This window comes from Filicampus tigris, chromosome 11 (genome assembly GCF_054856515.1).
Source record: "Filicampus tigris isolate MCC_2025a chromosome 11, RoL_Ftig_1.0, whole genome shotgun sequence".
Lineage (NCBI taxonomy): Eukaryota > Metazoa > Chordata > Actinopteri > Syngnathiformes > Syngnathidae > Filicampus > Filicampus tigris.
In genome coordinates this window covers 15,134,177-15,154,017 of record NC_141227.1, presented here as the reverse complement: position 1 = coordinate 15,154,017, position 19,841 = coordinate 15,134,177, and the positions used below count along the sequence as shown (strand labels likewise).

At 40.2% G+C, this 19,841-nt stretch overlaps 2 protein-coding genes across 3 annotated transcripts in view; one reads left to right on the top strand and one right to left on the bottom strand.

Moving 5' to 3' along the window:
- LOC147139903 (zinc finger matrin-type protein 4) overlaps positions 1-13,332 on the bottom strand; it is a 61,706-nt gene extending 48,374 nt beyond the window's left edge. Inside the window, exon 1 of the mRNA XM_086045907.1 lies at positions 12,916-13,332. Coding sequence (XP_085902033.1) covers positions 12,916-12,954 — 39 coding nt within the window. The 5' untranslated portion in view covers positions 12,955-13,332. The remainder of the gene's footprint in view (positions 1-12,915) is intronic.
- Positions 13,333-16,218: 2,886 nt separating this feature from the next.
- Positions 16,219-19,841, top strand: part of LOC147139901 (golgin subfamily A member 7B-like) — an 80,528-nt gene continuing 76,905 nt past the window's right edge. For both annotated transcript variants that reach the window (XM_086044654.1, XM_086044653.1), the window contains exon 1: positions 16,219-16,409. The gene's annotated coding sequence lies outside the window, so the exon portion shown is untranslated. The remainder of the gene's footprint in view (positions 16,410-19,841) is intronic.

The window sequence follows — 19,841 nt, the reverse complement described above, 5'->3', positions numbered from 1 at the left end:
AGAGGGTCTGAAAATGTCTGTCAGTGAATGAGTTACATATTAGCCTTTTTATTGTATGTCATAAATAACTGCAGAGAAATTGGAATTTGGGCAACCACGAAGCCTGGCTTCAACCCCCACGCCCCAAAAAAATAACCTGACTGATCGTCACAATGTGATCATTATTCGTCAATAGATCAGTTGACTGTGATCCATTCTGGTAGCAATACAGAGACTTGTACATTAGTAATATATTCACAGCCAATTTCAGTGCAATTAAATGCTAATATTTAATCCATGAATTTTCTGTAACATTCAGTCACGGGTGACGTGCAGCCTATCAGACCTGACACAGGTCAGGTGGGATGGATTACACAATGGACTGGTCAACAGTCAATCCCGGGGCAAATACAGACACACACCTATCAGGCTCGTATTCACACCTATGGACTATTTGGAGTCTTCAATGAACCCAGCATGCTGATTTTTGGAATGTAGGAGGAAGTGGGAAGTACATGCAAACTCCTTACATGAAGGCTGGAGCTGGGATTCCAACCATAATCCTCGTAACGGTGAGGCAAACATGCTAACCACCCCTCCACTGTGCTCTAATGTTAAAAATAAATAATAAGTCCATATTTTCCAATTTAAAGTTTGCTAGAATGCAGCCTATGACTTCTGTGAGCTGTGTTGCTAAAATTGGCACTCCAATTAACATCTCCTAAAACTAGCACGTTTCCTGGCAAGTGGCAGATAACAACACTTGTGTGGAAACTTTTGCTGTTCACTGTTGTTACCAGCGTGCAGTGGTTGCACATTCAGTCTGCCTGTGTGCACCTCCTCCCTCTGCTTGCCCTTCCCGTGGTGCTTGCATGGCCTCGAGTGCAGTGATTATTCATGAGGGACAGCGCAGGCTCGACTTGTCTACTCTCGAGAAAGAAGAGCTACTGTATCATGCATCTTACTATTACGGCAGTGGATTACAGTGATCCTTGAATTGAAGCGCTCTTCCCGCCGACTGATAACTTCTCAAATTATTCATGATATTTGCAATGCGGATGCGTGTCTGCTTATTTGCATTTAAAGAGTTCGTTCGTCTTCACAATCTGGAAAGCGAAAAACATTCCGGTCTTGCCGAGGTGCGGAGGAAGGAATTTTAAAGAGCCCCTCGTTTCCTTGAACGTGAATCCATCATTGAGCAACAAAGATTACGGGGAATCATCCCTTGCAATCAGTGTGGGCAAAAGGGATATTTACAACAATCAGTTGGTCCGGTGATGTAAACCTCCAAGATTCTTTATGTGAGCTAAAATGGAGCTCTTGTGAGCCATCAGCGATGTAGTAAAATAAATGTCTTCATTCTGGCGTTCATCTTTTAGATTATCCGCAGCTTTACTACTGCACGCCTGCTTGAGCCCAGACAATCCAATACAACAACACAATAGCACCTGAGAAATAAAGAAACAATAAACAATACTATTTGAACACAGGTTGCTACTGATACAGTTATGAGTGTATGTACTCCAGGCGATGCTGCATTGAAATAATATAATTAAACAGTCATGCACAGAACTGATACAAGAGCTCCAGCCACACTTCTAAAGCTGCTGCCGACTTCATTATCACGCGTTAACATGCATTCTTTAAAAATAATTTCTAGGCCAAGACAACCAATTAGGGGTGGGAATCTATGGATACCTCACGATTCGATCCGATTCTGATTCTGAGGCTCACTAGACGATGAAATTCCGATTCAGAGGCTTATGATTCGATTCGATTCCGATTCCGATGCATCACTACATTGGCTTACATTTTATAGTCCATGTAAATCACTGGTACCTTTTTTAAAACAAAAAACTCAAGGAAGAGCAAGGATTTATATTTAACACTTTGACTTGGCTCCGCTTGTATGAGGTTTTGCTTGTTCCGCCATCTTGTCACATATTAGCTTAGTTTAGCACAGGCGCCTGACACACAAACACACGTAATCGCTTGCGCACTTTTAGTTTTTTTTTGTTTAAATATCGATTAGTAACACCTATGAATCGATTCAGAATCTTTTTAAATATGCTGAACGCTGCATCAAACAAACTTATCATTCCCACCCCTACAACCAATGTACGAAGTGTATGGTCACTTGGCTAATTTCATGTCAGAAGGATCAAAGTGCAATGGCTGAAACAATTATTGACCGATTATAGACAATTACAAACTCTTAGGGCAGGCATAACACTTACAGTTTTGGGCTATTCACGCATGGCAGGGCTCAGCCCCATTCACCTATACCATACACTGAGTCAGTCTCATCCAGTTTGCTATCCAAAGAAATCTAAAATGACAGCTATAAGAAGCTAAACTTCATCCATGCATAATTGATTTAAAAAAAAAAAAAAAAAAGAAGCTATGTTGATCGACCTGTTGCATTCCCGTTCCTTATAGATTATCCTATTGATACTTATTGGGCGAGGGAATAAAATCATACAAGTGGGTTGATTTGCGTTAATGTTTAGATATGGCACATCCAGTATGCACTCATAATCTATAATGTATCCTAAGGAGGGAAAAAGGAACAAACGACACTTGTTAAAGTATGTCAAGAGACTAAAATGCTCAATTTTAGTTTTGGAGTACCATCAATATGTCAGAGTGCCTTGTGAAATGAACAGAGCAGTCAAAGGAGAGCTTTGAACTGGATTATGAAGTCTTCCCAAAGTGTAATACTTTGTCTACTGACATTTGGGACTATTTCCAGTGTTTTTCTATTCAAATTGATCCAAAACGAATTCTGACATACTAAGTATTGTTCATAAATATCAACACTGGCATGGAGATGGGAGTTGTAAACATTGTGAAAAAATATATTTTTGAAAATGTAATGAATTGCAGTGTCATTTTAAGCAGGTGCATTCACAGTCCTACGAGCAGTTTCCCCAAAGCATCTTCTAGGCTTTGTATAAACCTTTCTAGTTGAGTCATTAGTCCCAAAACGTCCACAGGAACATCTTCTTCCCAGTTGTAAAAGGCTAAACGCAGAATCCCAGCTGGTTGAAGTCGCTCAAAGAAAATGTCTTTTTATCACCTCCATTTGTACATCCTCACCTCACAATCCTTGACAAAAAAATTCACAGGGGGTCCTTAGTGGTATTAATGGCAGATTGTCTGCTTGGGGCCACAATATGGACTCATTAGAGGGTGAATCAGGACTATTCTCATGGGGGAAAAAAAGTTTGCCAGTTAAACCGATCCCATCTCTGCTTCCCTGTGTGTTTAGTAACAGATTCTTAGGCACGCTGACTTAATGGGGGGTAGACAACATAGAGCTGTTATGTGGCTGTAACATATGGGAGCGGATATACTGGATGGCAACAAAACTGCTGGGGTCTCCATATTCTATTAGCGAGTGATTGCTCCCTTTTATAGTGTTTGGTGGAACTTTCCAGGCAAACTCTTAAGGAGCTTTGGGGCACTTATAAAGTACTTATGGTTTTTGCACCCACATTCAATATCACATCTGTATCGTTTGTGAAACTCCAAGGGTGCAAACAGAACAAAGGTGATTTGAAAAAAAAAAAAGCAATAAAAGCATTATTTTTTTTCAAAAGGCTTTGGTTTTTGGGCATTCCTGACAATCTCTGTGTAATACCACAACATATTTATTTTTCATAGGCAGCGAGTGAAGTCATAATTCAATATTTTCGTGAATATAATCTCCAAAACCTACACAAAAGTCACTGGTGAGCAATCTTTTCAAAGGTAGTGAAAAGTGTTTCCTTTGAGTTGAGGCTTCAGTCAGATAATAAAACAATGGATTGATTGAAAATGAATAAATGTTGGAAACATTTAAAGTCAGGCAAATGACATTTTGGAATACTTCTTCTCTCGCTATCCCTCAAGCCTCAATTATTGCATCACCCAATTAGGAAAGAGACACAGGCTCTTTGTGAGGTGACACAAAGGGTTGCAAAGCCGCAAAGCGAACACAGCATAATTTATTTGACGGCCTCCCACTTCAAGTTTGGTGCTTCAGCTTTAAAGTAGCACTATATAAGTGTACAGAATTATAAATAGAATCTGTAACCATAGGAATGACAGATAGTGAGAAACATTGTGGTCCGGAGACACGGCCACATTTGTCCTTGTTCTGCCAATCACATGTTTCAATAACGTAAGTGTATATGGCTGCAAATATAAGTTGTTGTACCTGCAGGAGTTTTGAAAGTGTGAAACTCTCACTGAGATATGTGGAAAGAAGCTCTGTTACCAAAACGTGCATCGGTCGGGTCTTACAGCTGTGCATCAAGTGCAAGCCTGAACAGATGTATCACGGCAAAAATCTTCAATATTCTCTGTCTATCCTACAGTATGTAAATGTGAGGAAAAAAGTTAGCACTGTAACAATTACTTGCCTCCAACTGCACTTCAATAATGATAAAAACGAAACCTTACACAAGCATTTGTACAAATATATAAAAAAAATTCCAAGTTCAATTTTCAAATTCCTGGTTCTTCTTGTATAGTTGAGCTAAAGGTTTCAGTAGTTCAATTCAAACAGTAAAACTACAGGATTTACTAATCACCTACTTTAAGAAATAAGAAATCCAAATTTCTATGGATGGATTTCCACTCATTTGATTCTTTATGTAATATTCTAATGTCTTACTATTATTCATATTATATGTATTATTATCTTATAGATTGGAGGTTTTTATTTGCTGTAAATATGAACCATCAAAACTGTAACTGTGTGAATTGAATCTGTTTAATGTTTGAGTTTAATTTTTTTTAAATTGAAATTTATTAAATATTTTCATGTTATTCAACGTAGTGATAGATATATATCGTAATAACAGGCATAATGGACAATTGACTGTGTTTGTATTCCACATTCCTAAGCATATCCTTTTTGCAAATGCACTTGATGTAAATATCATACTCTGCTGCGTTCATGCAAATTGTGACCTGACACACTCAGAGGGCCATGTGCTATTGATAAGTGTGAGCTGTAAGAGCACGCTGAGACCAGAGCATCACACTCACACTGAGGAGTGTATTAAATAGGGCATGACCTTGCAGCACCTTGCATCTATAAATAGCCAACTGTATGTGTGATGTCTGCTCTTGGAGACACGCGATAATTTGCCTCATAAACTAAAACAGTACAAATCTGTGTATGTAGTTTTAAAATCATGTGCTGCTTTAAATTAACAACATGAGTATGAACAATTTTGCTCATGTTTGTACTTTTTTTCTTTTTTTTTTTTGCTTTGTGTTGTGTTGGGAGCCAGTGTTTGAGGTACGAACAGTGTCAGATACACTGACGGTCAAGTTAAGCTACCATAATACCTTTGCATAATTTTATTGAATGATACAGTTAAACACACCTATCCAAAATGAAAAGACTTAAATGGAGCTGCTGAAGGCCGCAAACCTTGCTTAGATGATCACACTGAAATAATTCAAGCTAACCTGACTCCTGCCCCTGACGTCACTCACTAGGCCAAGCCCCTTAAAGGCACATATCGAAGGGACAAATACTACAGACTGTACAGTAATTACACTTACTCAATTTCAAACCAGCTTATTTCTTAACTTTGTCTTGTATTCATTTTCTTTTTTTTCTTTTTTTAATTAAAAATACATTGAAATATGATGATGGTTTCTTGGGGGCTGGAATGGAATAATGGCATTTGAATTCATTTCAATGGGGAGAACGTATTTGACATTTAAGTAAATTGAGTTATGAGTTTGGAATGGCACTGGGGGGTCAATTACTTGCAATTTCTTTGCTCCTGGCAGGAAATACTGTATAAAAGTTTATTTTCCACACATCTTCCAAACCTCTTAAGTGTCTATAACCAAAGATTATTTATATTTCTACCTTTGGGGTTCTGCTGAACAGTTGTGCTCAGGTACAAGCCTATCCTGCTCATCCTTAGACAAATCTTGCACATGATTGCCGCTTCCTTTTTTGGAGCATTTCCCGCCGTCTTCTTGGCGCCGCTCCCTAAAGCGCTGTGAGCCGTGACCAAAATGTCAAAGTGTCGTCCCTTCCGGCTGCGTCCGGGTCGTCCGTGACATTTTAAAGTAGCATGTCACTCACGTGGCTGGGGCAAATTTGATCATCTATTTTGTTATTTGTTATTCCTCATTGCCTTAATGCACCCACAAATATCCCCCTCACTCTTCCTGCCCACCTGGCAGACGGCCAGTTTCCGAGCACGGTGACACGGGGAAAGAAAATTGATTTCTAAAGAGCTCTGTCTATCAGGCCCCGGATATGAAATATACAAGCAGTTATTAGCCCAACGCTGATATTAACATAACATGACACGCGCATCCAGATATATATTAAAGTTGCGACTGGTTCCCGCTGAGCGATACATGAATCATGATACGCTATTATTTGAGTAAACTAATCATTACCAGTGCAACACAATTATGATGATATCTGCTTTGCCTGAGAAAGGGACGCATGGCAAGATCTACTTGGCACTCTCAATATCTCCAGCGTGTACACAACCGCAGCAGGCAGCTCCGTATTACTTATTATGCCGTTATTAATGAACATGGACTGAGAAAGGTCAAATGGGCCACACGCTGATGCGCACACACGCAACACACACACACACACACATAAGCGCTGAGCCAGATACACTCGTGCAAAGGCTGGCATGCACACAGTCAACAGAAAGGTCACAGCATACGGTTCCTGTGTGTGCGCGTGTGTGCGCGTGCAGGAGATTGCGTGTGTGTGAGAGAGAAGGATATTTGAAGATGATATGCTGCCTGTTGCTATGGAGCGGTATGACTCGCAAGAGTCAAAAACACACACCTACACATCACATTCTAAAGTACACAATCAATTAGGATTAAAACATAAAGTATCCCAAAAAAAAATTCCAGTTTCAAAACCTCATTTATGGCTTTCATAATGATTGTGTTTTAAAATGGTTACTTTAGCGTATGGACCACGAGTAGTAATAGTAATTGTAATTCTGGTTGCCTTTCCCATCCTGAACCCTTAGACTGTTTGTCTTTTTGGGTGTTCATTTGAATGTTTTATTTGAGTTCACAGAAGGAAAGCTAGCACTTTTCAAGAGCACGGCTTCCCCGCTAATCCCTTCAGGGTTGAGTAAATTATGCCAGTTGGTTAATCAGATTCTCCCCCACTTGCACTTCACCACCTCGTGAGAGACAGACAGTGGCACAGCGAAATGGGCTACTTCTGAGTGGCTCAGAGCTCTTCTGCATTATGCACGTGCTAATAAACTGGTTTTATTTATTTGATACAGTGATTCTTATTAATGTTCCCATACGACTTATCTTATTGCTTTCTCTGCCTTGGATTACTAAAGTGGAAAAATACAAAACAGTCCGACTCCAAGATGATTTATCTACATTGTAGCAGGACAGGGCGGCACGGTGGTTGACTGCTTAGCACGTCAGCCTCACAGTTCAGAGGTCGTGGGTTCGATCCCGGCTACGGCCTCACTGTGTGGAGTTTGCATGTTCTCCCCGTGCCTGTGTGGGTTTTCTTCGGGTACTCCGGTTTCCTCCCACATTCCAAAAACATGCATGGTAAATTGATTGGACACTCTAAATTGCCCTTAGGTGTGATTGTGAGTGCGGATGTTTGTCTCTGTGTGCCCTGCGATTGGCAGGCAACCAATTCAGGGTGCCCGAAGACAGCTGGGATGGGCTCCATTACGCCCGCGACCCTTGTGAGGAGAAGCGCTATAGATGATGGATGGATGGATGTAGCAGGACAAGGACAAAAACAATAACAAAAAAAATCATCTTCATAATGTGTTGTTTTCGTTTGTGACAACAGGAATTTGCGTGGGGATAGCTGCCAAGATTTATCATGATGCTATGCTTCAGGTATTAAGGTTCAGGAGCTGTTCTTTGGTGAGAAACAGAGTTCAAATAGGTTCAGCAGTTGACCGTGAAAATAGCGTCTAATAACCATGATTGCAGTTACTACCTGTGTTCATTTTTAAAATCTATTTATTTATTTATTTCATTTTTATCTACCCTGTTCAGCCGCTTAGTATTCCAGACTATTGGATCTGTATACCTTATCATGCCAAAACAGTTTTGCTCTGCAACCGCAGCGTTTACTCTTCTGCCTCTGTTTCAGTTTGTATTGGCATGTACATTCATTGGAAATGCGGTCAGACAGAACGAGGTTTCAGAGGGGGCAGAGCCAAAAAGAGCAAAACAATAACAGCCTAATGATCATAAGACAACAATATTCAAACTTTTAGAAAGTGGAAAGGACTGTAACAACACACAAAACTGTGATCCAGGCATGGCCACCACTAGTCCACCTGTGAAGAATTTGAGTGCAAATTAGAGGATAGTCCTGGAAAGTGAGGTGATGAAAATGGCTGTGTAAAGCAGCTTGAGAGTGGCCTTGGAATTGGTATGTGTGTATGGAGACATTCTAGTGAATTGACCACCTATTTTCCTAATGGGAAATAGGACATCTATTTGTGGGAGGCGTTTATTTGTCTTCAGTGGGTGACCTGACAACTACTTGGGCATGATGTATTTTACAGCAGCAGTCCCCAACCTGTTTTGCACCGCAGACCAGTTTCAAATAAGGCATTTTTTCAATGTATAGATTGTTTTAATAATTGTTTAATCTCTTATTTTGTTGATTAATCGTTTATTCAATCTTTTTTTTTTAAGTGCTCTAATTCCCATCCCTTTGTTCAAAAACAGGACATTATATCAAATGAACTGTGTAGAAAATGCACACACATGCATTAACTACAATTCAATTGTTTGGTTTGGTCCTCAACATTTCAAAAAATGAGCAAAAAGTTTTGATCAAAGCTGGGAATATTTACTGTTACGATTAATCGATTATCAAAAGGGTCTAACAACGGGTGGAGTTTTCTTTCTTTTGGTATTGGTACACACACACATTGTTGTGCTGTGGTGTGAGGGTGCTTTTAAAAATATAATAAACATGGTGATAATAATAATGCTTTCAATTAACTGATTTTTACAACGATTCAGAGATTTTGATGCACACCGTTATTTCTGAATGAAATACGATGCCACCACCATACATAGCAGAGTGCAAAATCTATCTGCCTGCACTTCGATCAAATCCACCAAAATGCCATTACAACCCCTGCGCCTCAACTTAGACCTGCTTTTAGATAGATGGATAATAGAGCCCAGAATGTTGGAGATGGAAGCAAGGTATTGTGGTGCTGCCCACAACTCAGTGGTTGGGGACTGCTATAGCAGAGGGACGGCCACTATTGGCTATTTGCACTTTTCTATTCTACTTCGCATCTTAGACACTGTGACACCACAGCCTGCGTATGGTTCAGGTGTAATCGCTCTCCAATACCAATAACTGATGAGGTGAAATCAATAAGTAGATATACAAACAAAAGAGTATGACTCCTTGGCTACATTCTAAAAAATGGAGTTGGTTTAACTCCTCCTATAAGAGCAGAAGATTGAGTGCAATGAGGGAAATAAATGTCCTTTTCCGAAGATTGAACCGATGGCTGCTTGTGAAGATAGAAAACAACACAATTGTTTGACCCCTGTGGCACTTCATTACTATGTGTCTGAATGAATGATATTTAGGGAATGTGTGTGTGTTAGTGTGTGTACTAATATGGGTGCATGGGCAGCCCTTGTTACAGGCAGACAAGAGCAGAGAAAAAGCCATAAAGTGGTATCACACTTCCACAGACACGCAGTAGACTGGACGCTTGTCCCAAAGTGACGGGTTCTTGCGGTTGCAGCAGTTTTAGTGAGCCGGAGCAAAAATAGCCAAAGAACAAATCTGAGTGTTCAAGTTAAAGCTTCTCTCGCTGCTCAGGTTGTTGGCTGAGGAAAAATTATCCGCTTTGTTACAATTAACCAATTAAATGACTCTTTCATACGTTCATTACGTTTTTCTACCACAGCACGAACTTGAAATTATGGCTTTAGTCAACAAATCTGACAGCCTCACCGCAGACGAGTGCATTAGGGCCGATAAAGCAGCAACACAATCATAACAGTTATTAATCATAACGCAATTACTTTACAATAGGCTCAAACAGCATGGTCAACCAATGAAGTTGACCCCATTTCAAACACTTGTTTACATGAACACGTGACTGAAACGTGCAGCAATCTATGTGTGCTTCAGACTTTTATTTATGTTGAACAAATTTAAATACAAAAATAGCCCTGCAACAAATCCACGGGGAGTGATTTATTTATGTTGTAGTTCATGACCCAAAAATCCAAATACAATTCATCACAAAAAGGTAGTTTAAACTATGTTGCACACATCCCCTTGTAAGAACTCCATTAAGAAATTATTTAAATCAAAACCTCATTCATTTGGGGGTTAAATTTGCAGAAAGAGCCCCAAAAATCCTAATATCTGCTTGATTCTGGTCCTCCTTCCCTTGCAAATATTCACAGTGTTGATCAATACAGAACGTGTGCTTTGAAGTTCGTGGCACACATTTAAACACCAACGTGCTGCAAGAAGTCTATTAGAAAAGAGCTTATCTAAGGTACAGAAGTGTTATTTTGTGTTTCCGGATGACCAAATTGGTCCTAACTGTAACACAATTCTGATTGTGATGTATCTGTCATTCATGCAAATGTACACAAATCCAAAATGAGCATTAAACTAACTATGCATTAAGACAAAATACTCCTGCAAGTCTTCATTGAAAAAAAAACAAAAAAAACACTCGGTTAACTCATTCACTGCCAGACATTTTCAGACCCTTTTTTACCCTAACGTTTTAAAAAAATGAAAAAATATTATAATTAAGTTCCTGCGAGTGAATGGCTGCACTGTGAAAAGACAAATATGTCAAACGCAGTGTTAAGGTAATCACACATTCAAGCCTTCAAAGCCCAAACTTCCATCTTAATGCTAGTCCGCTTTCATGTTTCATCCGTGCAAATAGTGTCTGAAATGTGCATCACTTGAGCCTTAAACTTTATGTTGCACACGGAGACCCCTGCAAGAAATCCAATAAAAAGATCTTATTTAAGGCACCGTTGCTTTCGCCTGTCGTTTAAAATGTTACAATGAACCAAAAAGTCATGAAGGCTTCGCCTCGTTCATCTGTCATTCATGCAAATATTCACACAGTGTCAGAAAAGTGCCATAAACTTCATGTTGCATGCATTGAAACGCAACATCCCTGCAAAACTACATTGGGGAAAAAAATTGAATCAAGCAGTAAGACATTCATCTATTGCAGGGGTCACCAACATGATGCAGCACCGGCAGAGATATAACCAAATAGTCTCAATATTGTGTCGAAATAGTGTGAATTATGAGAAATCACTACATGATCAGTTCTTCATAAAGTGTAGATGAACACTTTTTACTTTTTGCTTAATACGGACTTACATTATGTTGTGGATTTTTTCCTATATCGCAGGATTTTGCAGTGATTATTTTTCCACACTGACTTTTATCGCACACTCTTGTAGCGATAACTGTTAGCCAGGAGGAAAGAGTGTATAAAAGATAGAGAATGCCCAAAGTTTGAGATAATAGAAAAAAAAAATAAGGTAAAGTGCAATTGGCTTTAATTGCACAACTGCATGTGTACGGTAATGTAAACATTGTTGGCTAATTTAATATAGCTAGTAGGACCGAAATGTACTACATTATAGGTGGTTCGGGTCATGAGGGATAGCCACTGGTGCACTTTCAATTGCCTTATTTACTAAACGTTAACAAAATACAGTATACACAAGCACATTCTTAGCTAACTTGCCTCAATTTACGCTGTTACTTGACACACACAGTGGCTAACACTTTAGCCAGCTAACAGCCAGTCAACTGTGCATCCTCATTCGCTCACGTCCACATAACTCGACAGGCAAGGCCTGTCTTTTCAAGGCACACACGTTCAACATCACAGATATTACAGTGCAGAATTTGAGGATGGTGACTCCAAGTGGACAGAGATAATACTTTGGTTGGTAAATCCTGATCTATGATTTAAAATGGCATACACAAAAATCCCATACTTAAACCCAATGCCGGTCCACGTTCATTTGTCAATCGCGCAAATATTCAACAGTGCCTAAAATGTGCTCACCTCATGTCTTATTGCACACAAACCCTCTGCTAGGAACTCTGTTGGGAAAACTATGTTCAAAATGACAGAATCAACCAAATAGTCAAAAAAGCATTGTCTCGTTCATCTTGTCTCATCCATGCAAATATTCACAGAGTTTGAGAAATGTGCATTTAAAAGTAATACTCCTGCAAGACTAAATGAAGGGGAAATGACTCCCGGTAAATTTAAGGCAGTAATGCATTCATCCATGATTTAAAATGACAGAAGAGGTCAAAATTTCAAATTTAAGCTCAATGTCTGTCCTCACCTGCCTATCAGTTAGGCAGATACAGTATACGCACGGTGTCAGGAATATGCCTTGAACTTTAATTTCTCCAAACTGCACCAAGTGTTTCTTAATTGATGGATACACACTGTCAGAATATCAAAAGGCTACGTTTTTCATGAAACTTTGATACTCTCATTCAAATACAAGCACCTTCCATGACTACATTGACTTTTTAATGCTGTAACACGTTCATCCAATGTCGTAAAATGACAGGGGTCAAAAAGTTAAGATTCATAACACAGTTTCACAAATATACATCATGATGTGTCTTAAATTCACATTGTACAGATTTTAAACACATGTATATACTCTTTAGATGAACATGTACCATTCTTAATACTAATTTACCTGCCATTTGTTTATTCACTTGGGCAGTGTCTCTATTGTGCAGCTCTACTTTTGCTTTAAACTTCGTGTTGCGAAGATTTCAACACAATACCTCCCTCGAACATATTTGTCGTGAAATGACAGGAAAGCATCATGAATAAGCCATTCATGCAACTATTGAGTAAGTTGAAGTCTCACCTTGCAGAGGGGACTGCTCTCTTCAATTTCGACAACCATCCGCCAGCCGAGTGTCTTCACCGCTGCACCTGCACCGTACAAATCCGTCAAGCGGATGAAACCGCGCCAAAAGCACTTTTATTGTCCCTTGGCAGTCCTCTCCCTGCGCGCGATACACACGCACGCTCACGTAAAGTCCTCTCTTGTTGCGCGGTAGAGTGAAGCGTGTCCTCTAGCGGCTCCTCTCTGCCGTGTGCCGCCGAGGCAAGAAGCGCAGCGCCGTGGTCATGATCCTCCACTCGGACACGCGCACCGTGAACTGTGGTGGGGAGAGACTGGAGCCTGGCTGGGAAGATATCCCAGCCCCGTAGAAAGGGTGGGGGGTGACGACGAGGGGGAGGAGAGAGAGGAGGAGGAGGAGGAGGAGGATGATGATGATGATGATGATGTGCGCAGCCTTCATTGGGATGAATGAAAGGACTGAGAGCCCTCGACTCGCGTGCACGATGCGCGCCCGCGCTTGTGTGTGCGTTCACTTTGGATGCAGGAGGGAGATGCCACCGTGAGTGGGTGCACCGGGCGAATGAGTGGGTTACTGCACCCACGCTGATATTAGATGGATTATATAAAATGATCACAAAGCGTGGACTGCGTGACTCATAGTAGTCGTGCGCAGCCCCCCCCCCCTTTCCATGTCAACTTTACACGCTGTGCCTACAGGTGAAAGTGTGTCATGATAGAGTTATGGTACAAATGCTAAACCCCACTACTGAACATTTGACTGAAATACTGTCCAATGTTTACATCATTTACAACATTGTTTAACAATAAATATGGTTTGGGGTGATGGGAGACAATGACACCACAGGACACAAACCTGCTTTAGGCAGAGAAAATGAAAGCAAAGAACTCAGTGGGAGGGATTTTTTTTTTTTTTTTTTTCGTGGGGAGTAGTTTTGAAGCATTCATTGCATCATTTGCAAGCCTGTCGCCTGCCACATATTGCACAGTTTTCACTGTACATCAGTAGACCATCATTCATGCGTGTATTACATCGCGCCTCTACTATTGTAACATGCTGTCTTTCAGTCTTCCTATGTGGAGAGTTATAAGCCTAAAGTTAGTACATGCTGAAGCAAGACTCGTATCGCAAGTTTGATTATATTACCACTATGGCCAACTGCCTCTAAGTCCATCTGAGATATGATTTTAAGGTTTTGTTACTCAGACATTACTTGGCTTAGCCCTTTCCTATCTTGAGATTGTAGTACGACCTTGCACTCATCATTGTGGTCTGTAGGTGATTCTGAGTGCTTAATGTAAGTCAACAAGTTCTAGGGCTTTCACATTCAGGCTCCACTACTCTGGGATGCCCAACATGCAGTAAGCAGAGTGGCTGCCTCTCTAGAAATCCTTAAAACTTGACTTCATATTTATTTCTACATACAACTAGTATGCAACTAGTTGCTTGCCCTCTCTCACCCATTGACAGTCGGATTTTGGCCTGTTTTCTTACCACTTCTCCTCTCCACCTTCATTTCCTGCTTGGGGAGTGAGACTATTGCTGTGAGGGTTATGCATCAACAAACTGGGACAAGACCTGAGAAGGACTCCCGGAGGCGATGCAGTGGAGGATTCTGCTGTGACCCACCGGGACAGGTCCAGAGGAGAATTACTTCTCCTGGAGGTGTCTACACCTGGCACTTCATTTCATTGAATCGGATTGTGCTATTTAACATGCATAACATGTCACCTTTAAGTGACTCCAAGCAGAAAGATTTGTGTCATCTAACCGACTTGATTGACTATGACTACTCTAGAGTTGCTCTAAAATGATGGTAAGATTTTATATCATAATAACAAGAGCAAATAAACTCGTCTCACCTAGACAAAAAATAGTGGATATTTTAGAGGGGAGGATTCCAAGTCTTTTTTTTTTTCCTTTGGGCTCCTAAGTGTTGCATCATTGCAAGTCTTTGGAGGGAAAAAATAATCAGAGATCCTAATAAGAACACCTGCATGTCGGCAAAGGTGATTGGGGCTATCTGGCTTCCTCTGGATTTGATGTTTTACCTAAGAGGGCTCAACATAATCGTGTTCTTAATGGTCGTATTCAAAGAAAGAAAAGACATTGCTTTCAGATCAGTACATCAAAGCCTGACTGAAGTTTGCCAACGAAAATAGGTAACATTGGAATGTGCTTTGGGTGCTGCTTTTGGTTGGCAAAGCAATAGCAAAACCTTCAACAGTATGACACTGTTCCTAAGGTGAAAAAATACAATTTGGAGCATAATACTGTGGGACTGTTGCGCTACCTCACTCGCAGGAAACGGGGCCAGGGTGAGATGTGTAGGTTGTTTAGGTTGATCTTGCTGGTTCTTCAAACAAGACAATGACCCCAAACATTTTGGAAGACACCAAAATAAAGATTCTGAGTTTCCCTTTCAAATCCCAGATTGAGAATCTGTGGACGGAGGGCAAGGTTAGGTCCCATGCTCATAAGCAAGTTGATGGTTGGGTGATTGCCATGAAAGACTGGCAAACATCCCAACTTAATTGGAAACTACAAAAAGAGGTGGCAAAAAACACAGTGTAAATGACGTGCTCTTTGGTAATCCTCTCCATGTCACAAAGCTTGATCAGCAAAACTCTTGCAAGGCCTAATTGAGATCTAGAGCTCTCAAGAAAAAAATAGTGCTCTCTGCGAATTTGTAAATATGAGCTTTAGGACACAAACCACAGGAATATTATGCAAAATATTCAGAAGCTGAACATAAATCCAGAATGTCCATGACAAGCCAAAGATTTATGTTCTTTACCTTCATCTACGTATTTGTCATATAGTTAAAGAAAGGATACACAGAACTGACATCATGAAGTCTTCAATCTTTGATTAGTGATGCGTTTATAAAAATACAATCAATAAATCAATCAATCTCTATTTTAGCCTCAAGAAAGGTCCATAAAATAACATAAAAGGGACAAACAGAGAGTAAGCTATACAATTATAGTTCAAACAAGCTCCCTCTCCAGCTCCTCCGGAGCACAGAGGTATACCTTACACTGCTCCACTCAGGCCTTATAAAAACACTTGTTTCATTTTGTGAGTCCATGATTCTCATTGAAAAATGCAAATACAAAATTTCATATGACAGCATTTAATGTCGTTACATTGTTCTGCACAAACTGCAGACCGGCACTTGTCCAACGAGGGACCTTCAACAGAAGCCTCAGCGCATCATTTTATCCGACCTGAAGCTTTCTGAATTTAGAATTTGTACAGCAGCACCACAGGGGGCAGTATAGAGTGATGTGCAGTAGGCTTTCAACCAAGCTTTTTTTCACTTGTCCTGCACACGTTCCAAATTTTCATACCAGTGTATTAGCTTGTGCATACAGTTTACAATATTGCCTTTGAATGGCATCATCGTCAAAGGTATCACTGCTGATGATGTGACCGAGATATTTCACTTTTTCCACCACAGAAAGTTCCCATCCAGACAAGTCAACAACAGGTAATGTACTGTTGTCTTATGCTGCTCATTAGGGGCGTAACGGTACACGTATAATAATAATACGGTAATACGTTTCAGTCTGGCATGTTCGGTTCGGTCCACTTGTGTTCGGTTCGGTCCACTTATTAGCAGCGCGAGTTTACGCACGGGCGCTACTGACTGTTGCATGCGGGAGAGGAGGGTAGCGGCACAAAAAAGAGAGCCAGAAAAGAGCCAAAGCTCGAAGGTCCTCTCGTACACTGCGGTCTCTTTTTGGGAACATTCTGGCTTTCCTGTTAAAATTGCCAAAGGGTAAAGGTGCGTGGAGGAGTCCCAAAGTTGTGTGCCGACATTGCTACATGAGATTGGCGGCTATGTTCCAGCTAGCACGTCTAACATGCACGGCATCATCCGACTGTGAATGTTTCTTAGACGAGGGAGCAAAAACGTCAACGTTGCTGCTGAGTATTTAAAGATTTCAGTGTCTTGATAATTTACAAAAATAAGAGATTTTTATTGCTAGTGTATTTTTTATTCTGGTGTAATTCATTAGGATGTCACCCGCATGGTTCGCTTTTATTTTATTTTTTTTTTCAAAAAAAATGTACCATTTACTTGTCATCTTTTCAAAATAAACATTTAAAAAAAAAACAGTTTTTTGTACCGAAAATATACCGAACCGAAGTTTCCCAAAAACCGAACCGAAATGTGATTTAGCGTACCATTACATCCCTACTGCTCATTAGGCTTCACATTAATGCAGTAGTACAATTTGTTATTCTGCAGTACACTGACTTTAGTTCTAATCTAGGGAATGATATTTTGTTCATTTGAATATCGTTTTCATATTGTGTGATAACTGCACGCATTGTCTGGAGGTACTAAGATGAAAATGAAGTGAATAGGTCGCCTGTTTGTTGAGCTGAGTGACTGGTACACACAGTTTTGTGGATCAAAAACGTCAGTTTCCATGGTAGTAAAAATATGCCATTTTGGCATGCTCCACTGATCAATTCTAAGCTAGTTGTTAGCATGAATTAAATTACTTGTTTTGTGCTGAGCATCCACACCAATGTCGCAATAAGTCGCATTTCTTGTTCAATGATTATCTTCACACTTCCTCTTTGCAATCACGGGAACCCTTTTGTGGTATCATCATAAAAAAAATACACCCAAGTCTCAAGTCTGATGGTTTGAACTCCATGTCTTGACTTTTGACTGAGGCATGTTTTCTCCAGGCGTTTTGGCTTTAAGTCAAATTGAACAACCTTTGGAGGACCTATAACATTGTCTTGTCATGCTCTTTTTGTATGGTATGAAGGTTCTTACTCTTTTACTCTCTAAAATTAAACTAGATGAGCAGAATTCCCCAGCACAAGACTTTATGACCCAGAACCTTTTTGAAACTTCATCAACATTATTAACAGCCCATGGGGAGACACTGGTGGCTTTATTTGAACAACCGAGCAAATCCCAACTGCTGCAAATTGGAAGAGCAAAGCATTTTGGAGGAAGCTGAATGTGTGAACAGCAAGAAGACATTATTTCACCATAAGAAATCCCAGAATGACTTGCGATTTGAGCCACAGCGAACGATAACCATTCCTAGACTGAGTGTAGAGAGGAAAAATGACTATATGCCCCCTAACTGTTTTTATACAGTATGGACACACAGTATATTTCTTGTTCGATTAGCCCGAAATCTACTTCAAATGGCAACTTTATCCCAAGGCTGTGCATGTGTGATCATTCGTGGGTAAATGGGTGCCCATTACACGCTTTCAGAGGCTTTTGACGGCGGCCCTCGGTGGCACTTCACGGCTCAGACAATGTACTCAGGCACACGCTAGGACACACGATCATGGACACACAAGGAAGCTAATACCCACAAACCCACTGACACAATGCACACCGACGACATGAAAGGGCCAATTTATCAAACCACCAGCTCAGGCACGCCCGAGGATGTATAGTGCCAGCACCGGTCTAAAGAGAGCGGACAGGAAGTGTGTGTGTGTCTGCGTGTGTGCGCGGGTGTGTGTGTGTATGTGCACTTTGTATGGCTTTTCATTTTTCTCCTTGCTGAAGTCAGTCCTCCGAACATAACATGCACTGTTGCCTGTGGCCAACTCTCCCCCAAGTAAGAGCGATTCAGCTGACGTAGCTGCGTGACAAAGGCTTTTGTATTTTTATTTTAAGTGATTGTCAGGTGTTTTGGGCTATTGTGCGTGTGTGCGTGTTTCGGCCGGGAGAGAGGTAGCACAAGAGGGTGAGCCAGAGTTGTGGTTTGCCTCTTGCTATTTCTCATTAAAGTGCAAGATCCGTGTTCATTCTGCGGGGTTTTGCAGCATTTACAAGCCCAAACGATGGTACTTGTAGTGAGATGCATGATAGAACCACGGCGGAAGCTTGTTCGACTGGAGCAAAAGACCAGTAGCGCATGACATTGCTATATTGTTTGTTTTAAACCACAAAGGAGTGTTGTACAAGCATGTGAACACTGCACGGCATGTATATTTGATAGAGACACTTAAGCAACCACAAGAAGATAGATTCTACTTTGTTTTAGTGCATCTGTGATAGCAATTGATGTCCTTGTTGTCCTTGGAAGGCAAATTTATCCATCAATATATTTTCTATAGAGTTTCTCCTCATTTGTGTGTATATATGTGTGTGTCTGTGTGTATATATATATATATATATATATATATATATATATATGTATGTATGTATATATATATATGTATACATATATGTATATATATGTATACATATATGTGTATATATATATATATATGCATATATATGTGTATATATGTATATATACATGTATGAGTACAGTATATGTATATATGTATGTATGCATGTATATATATATATATATATATGTATATGTATATATATGATATATGTAGTATATATGAGTTCAAATATGTTATTTTATTACAGTAGACTTATAAGAAGGAAAGGTGTTTTGAGGATACAGTGAATAATGAATACATCAGAATGTATGATTTAAAAGCCACCCCTCAAATGCACATTCAAAAAATATATTTCTATTCTCATTGTCCATGAAAAAACAACACCAGTGGGACCATGGCTCCATTACACATGAAACAGGGCGTAAAAGCAAAGGCGCATGAAAACACACTCTTCAAGGGTAAAGGCAAATCAGCAGAGATTAAAGTGATGCACCAGATTTTTACTCGCAGCTATCCACAAACTACATTGCCTAGGGACTGTTTATATTTAGATACCAGTACGAGCATGTTTATGTGTGAAAGGATATTTCAAAAGTAACCATTTTTGTGACGTCGGCTTCAGTTCTGTGTGTCAGGCTTTGGCATCTGCAGGGGGGTACGGCCTGTACTTGCTTGAGAAGCATCCAAGGTTTGGGGGGCAGCCCTCAGGCACCGCCCATTATATGTGATGCGACCAAAATGGCAAGGCTCA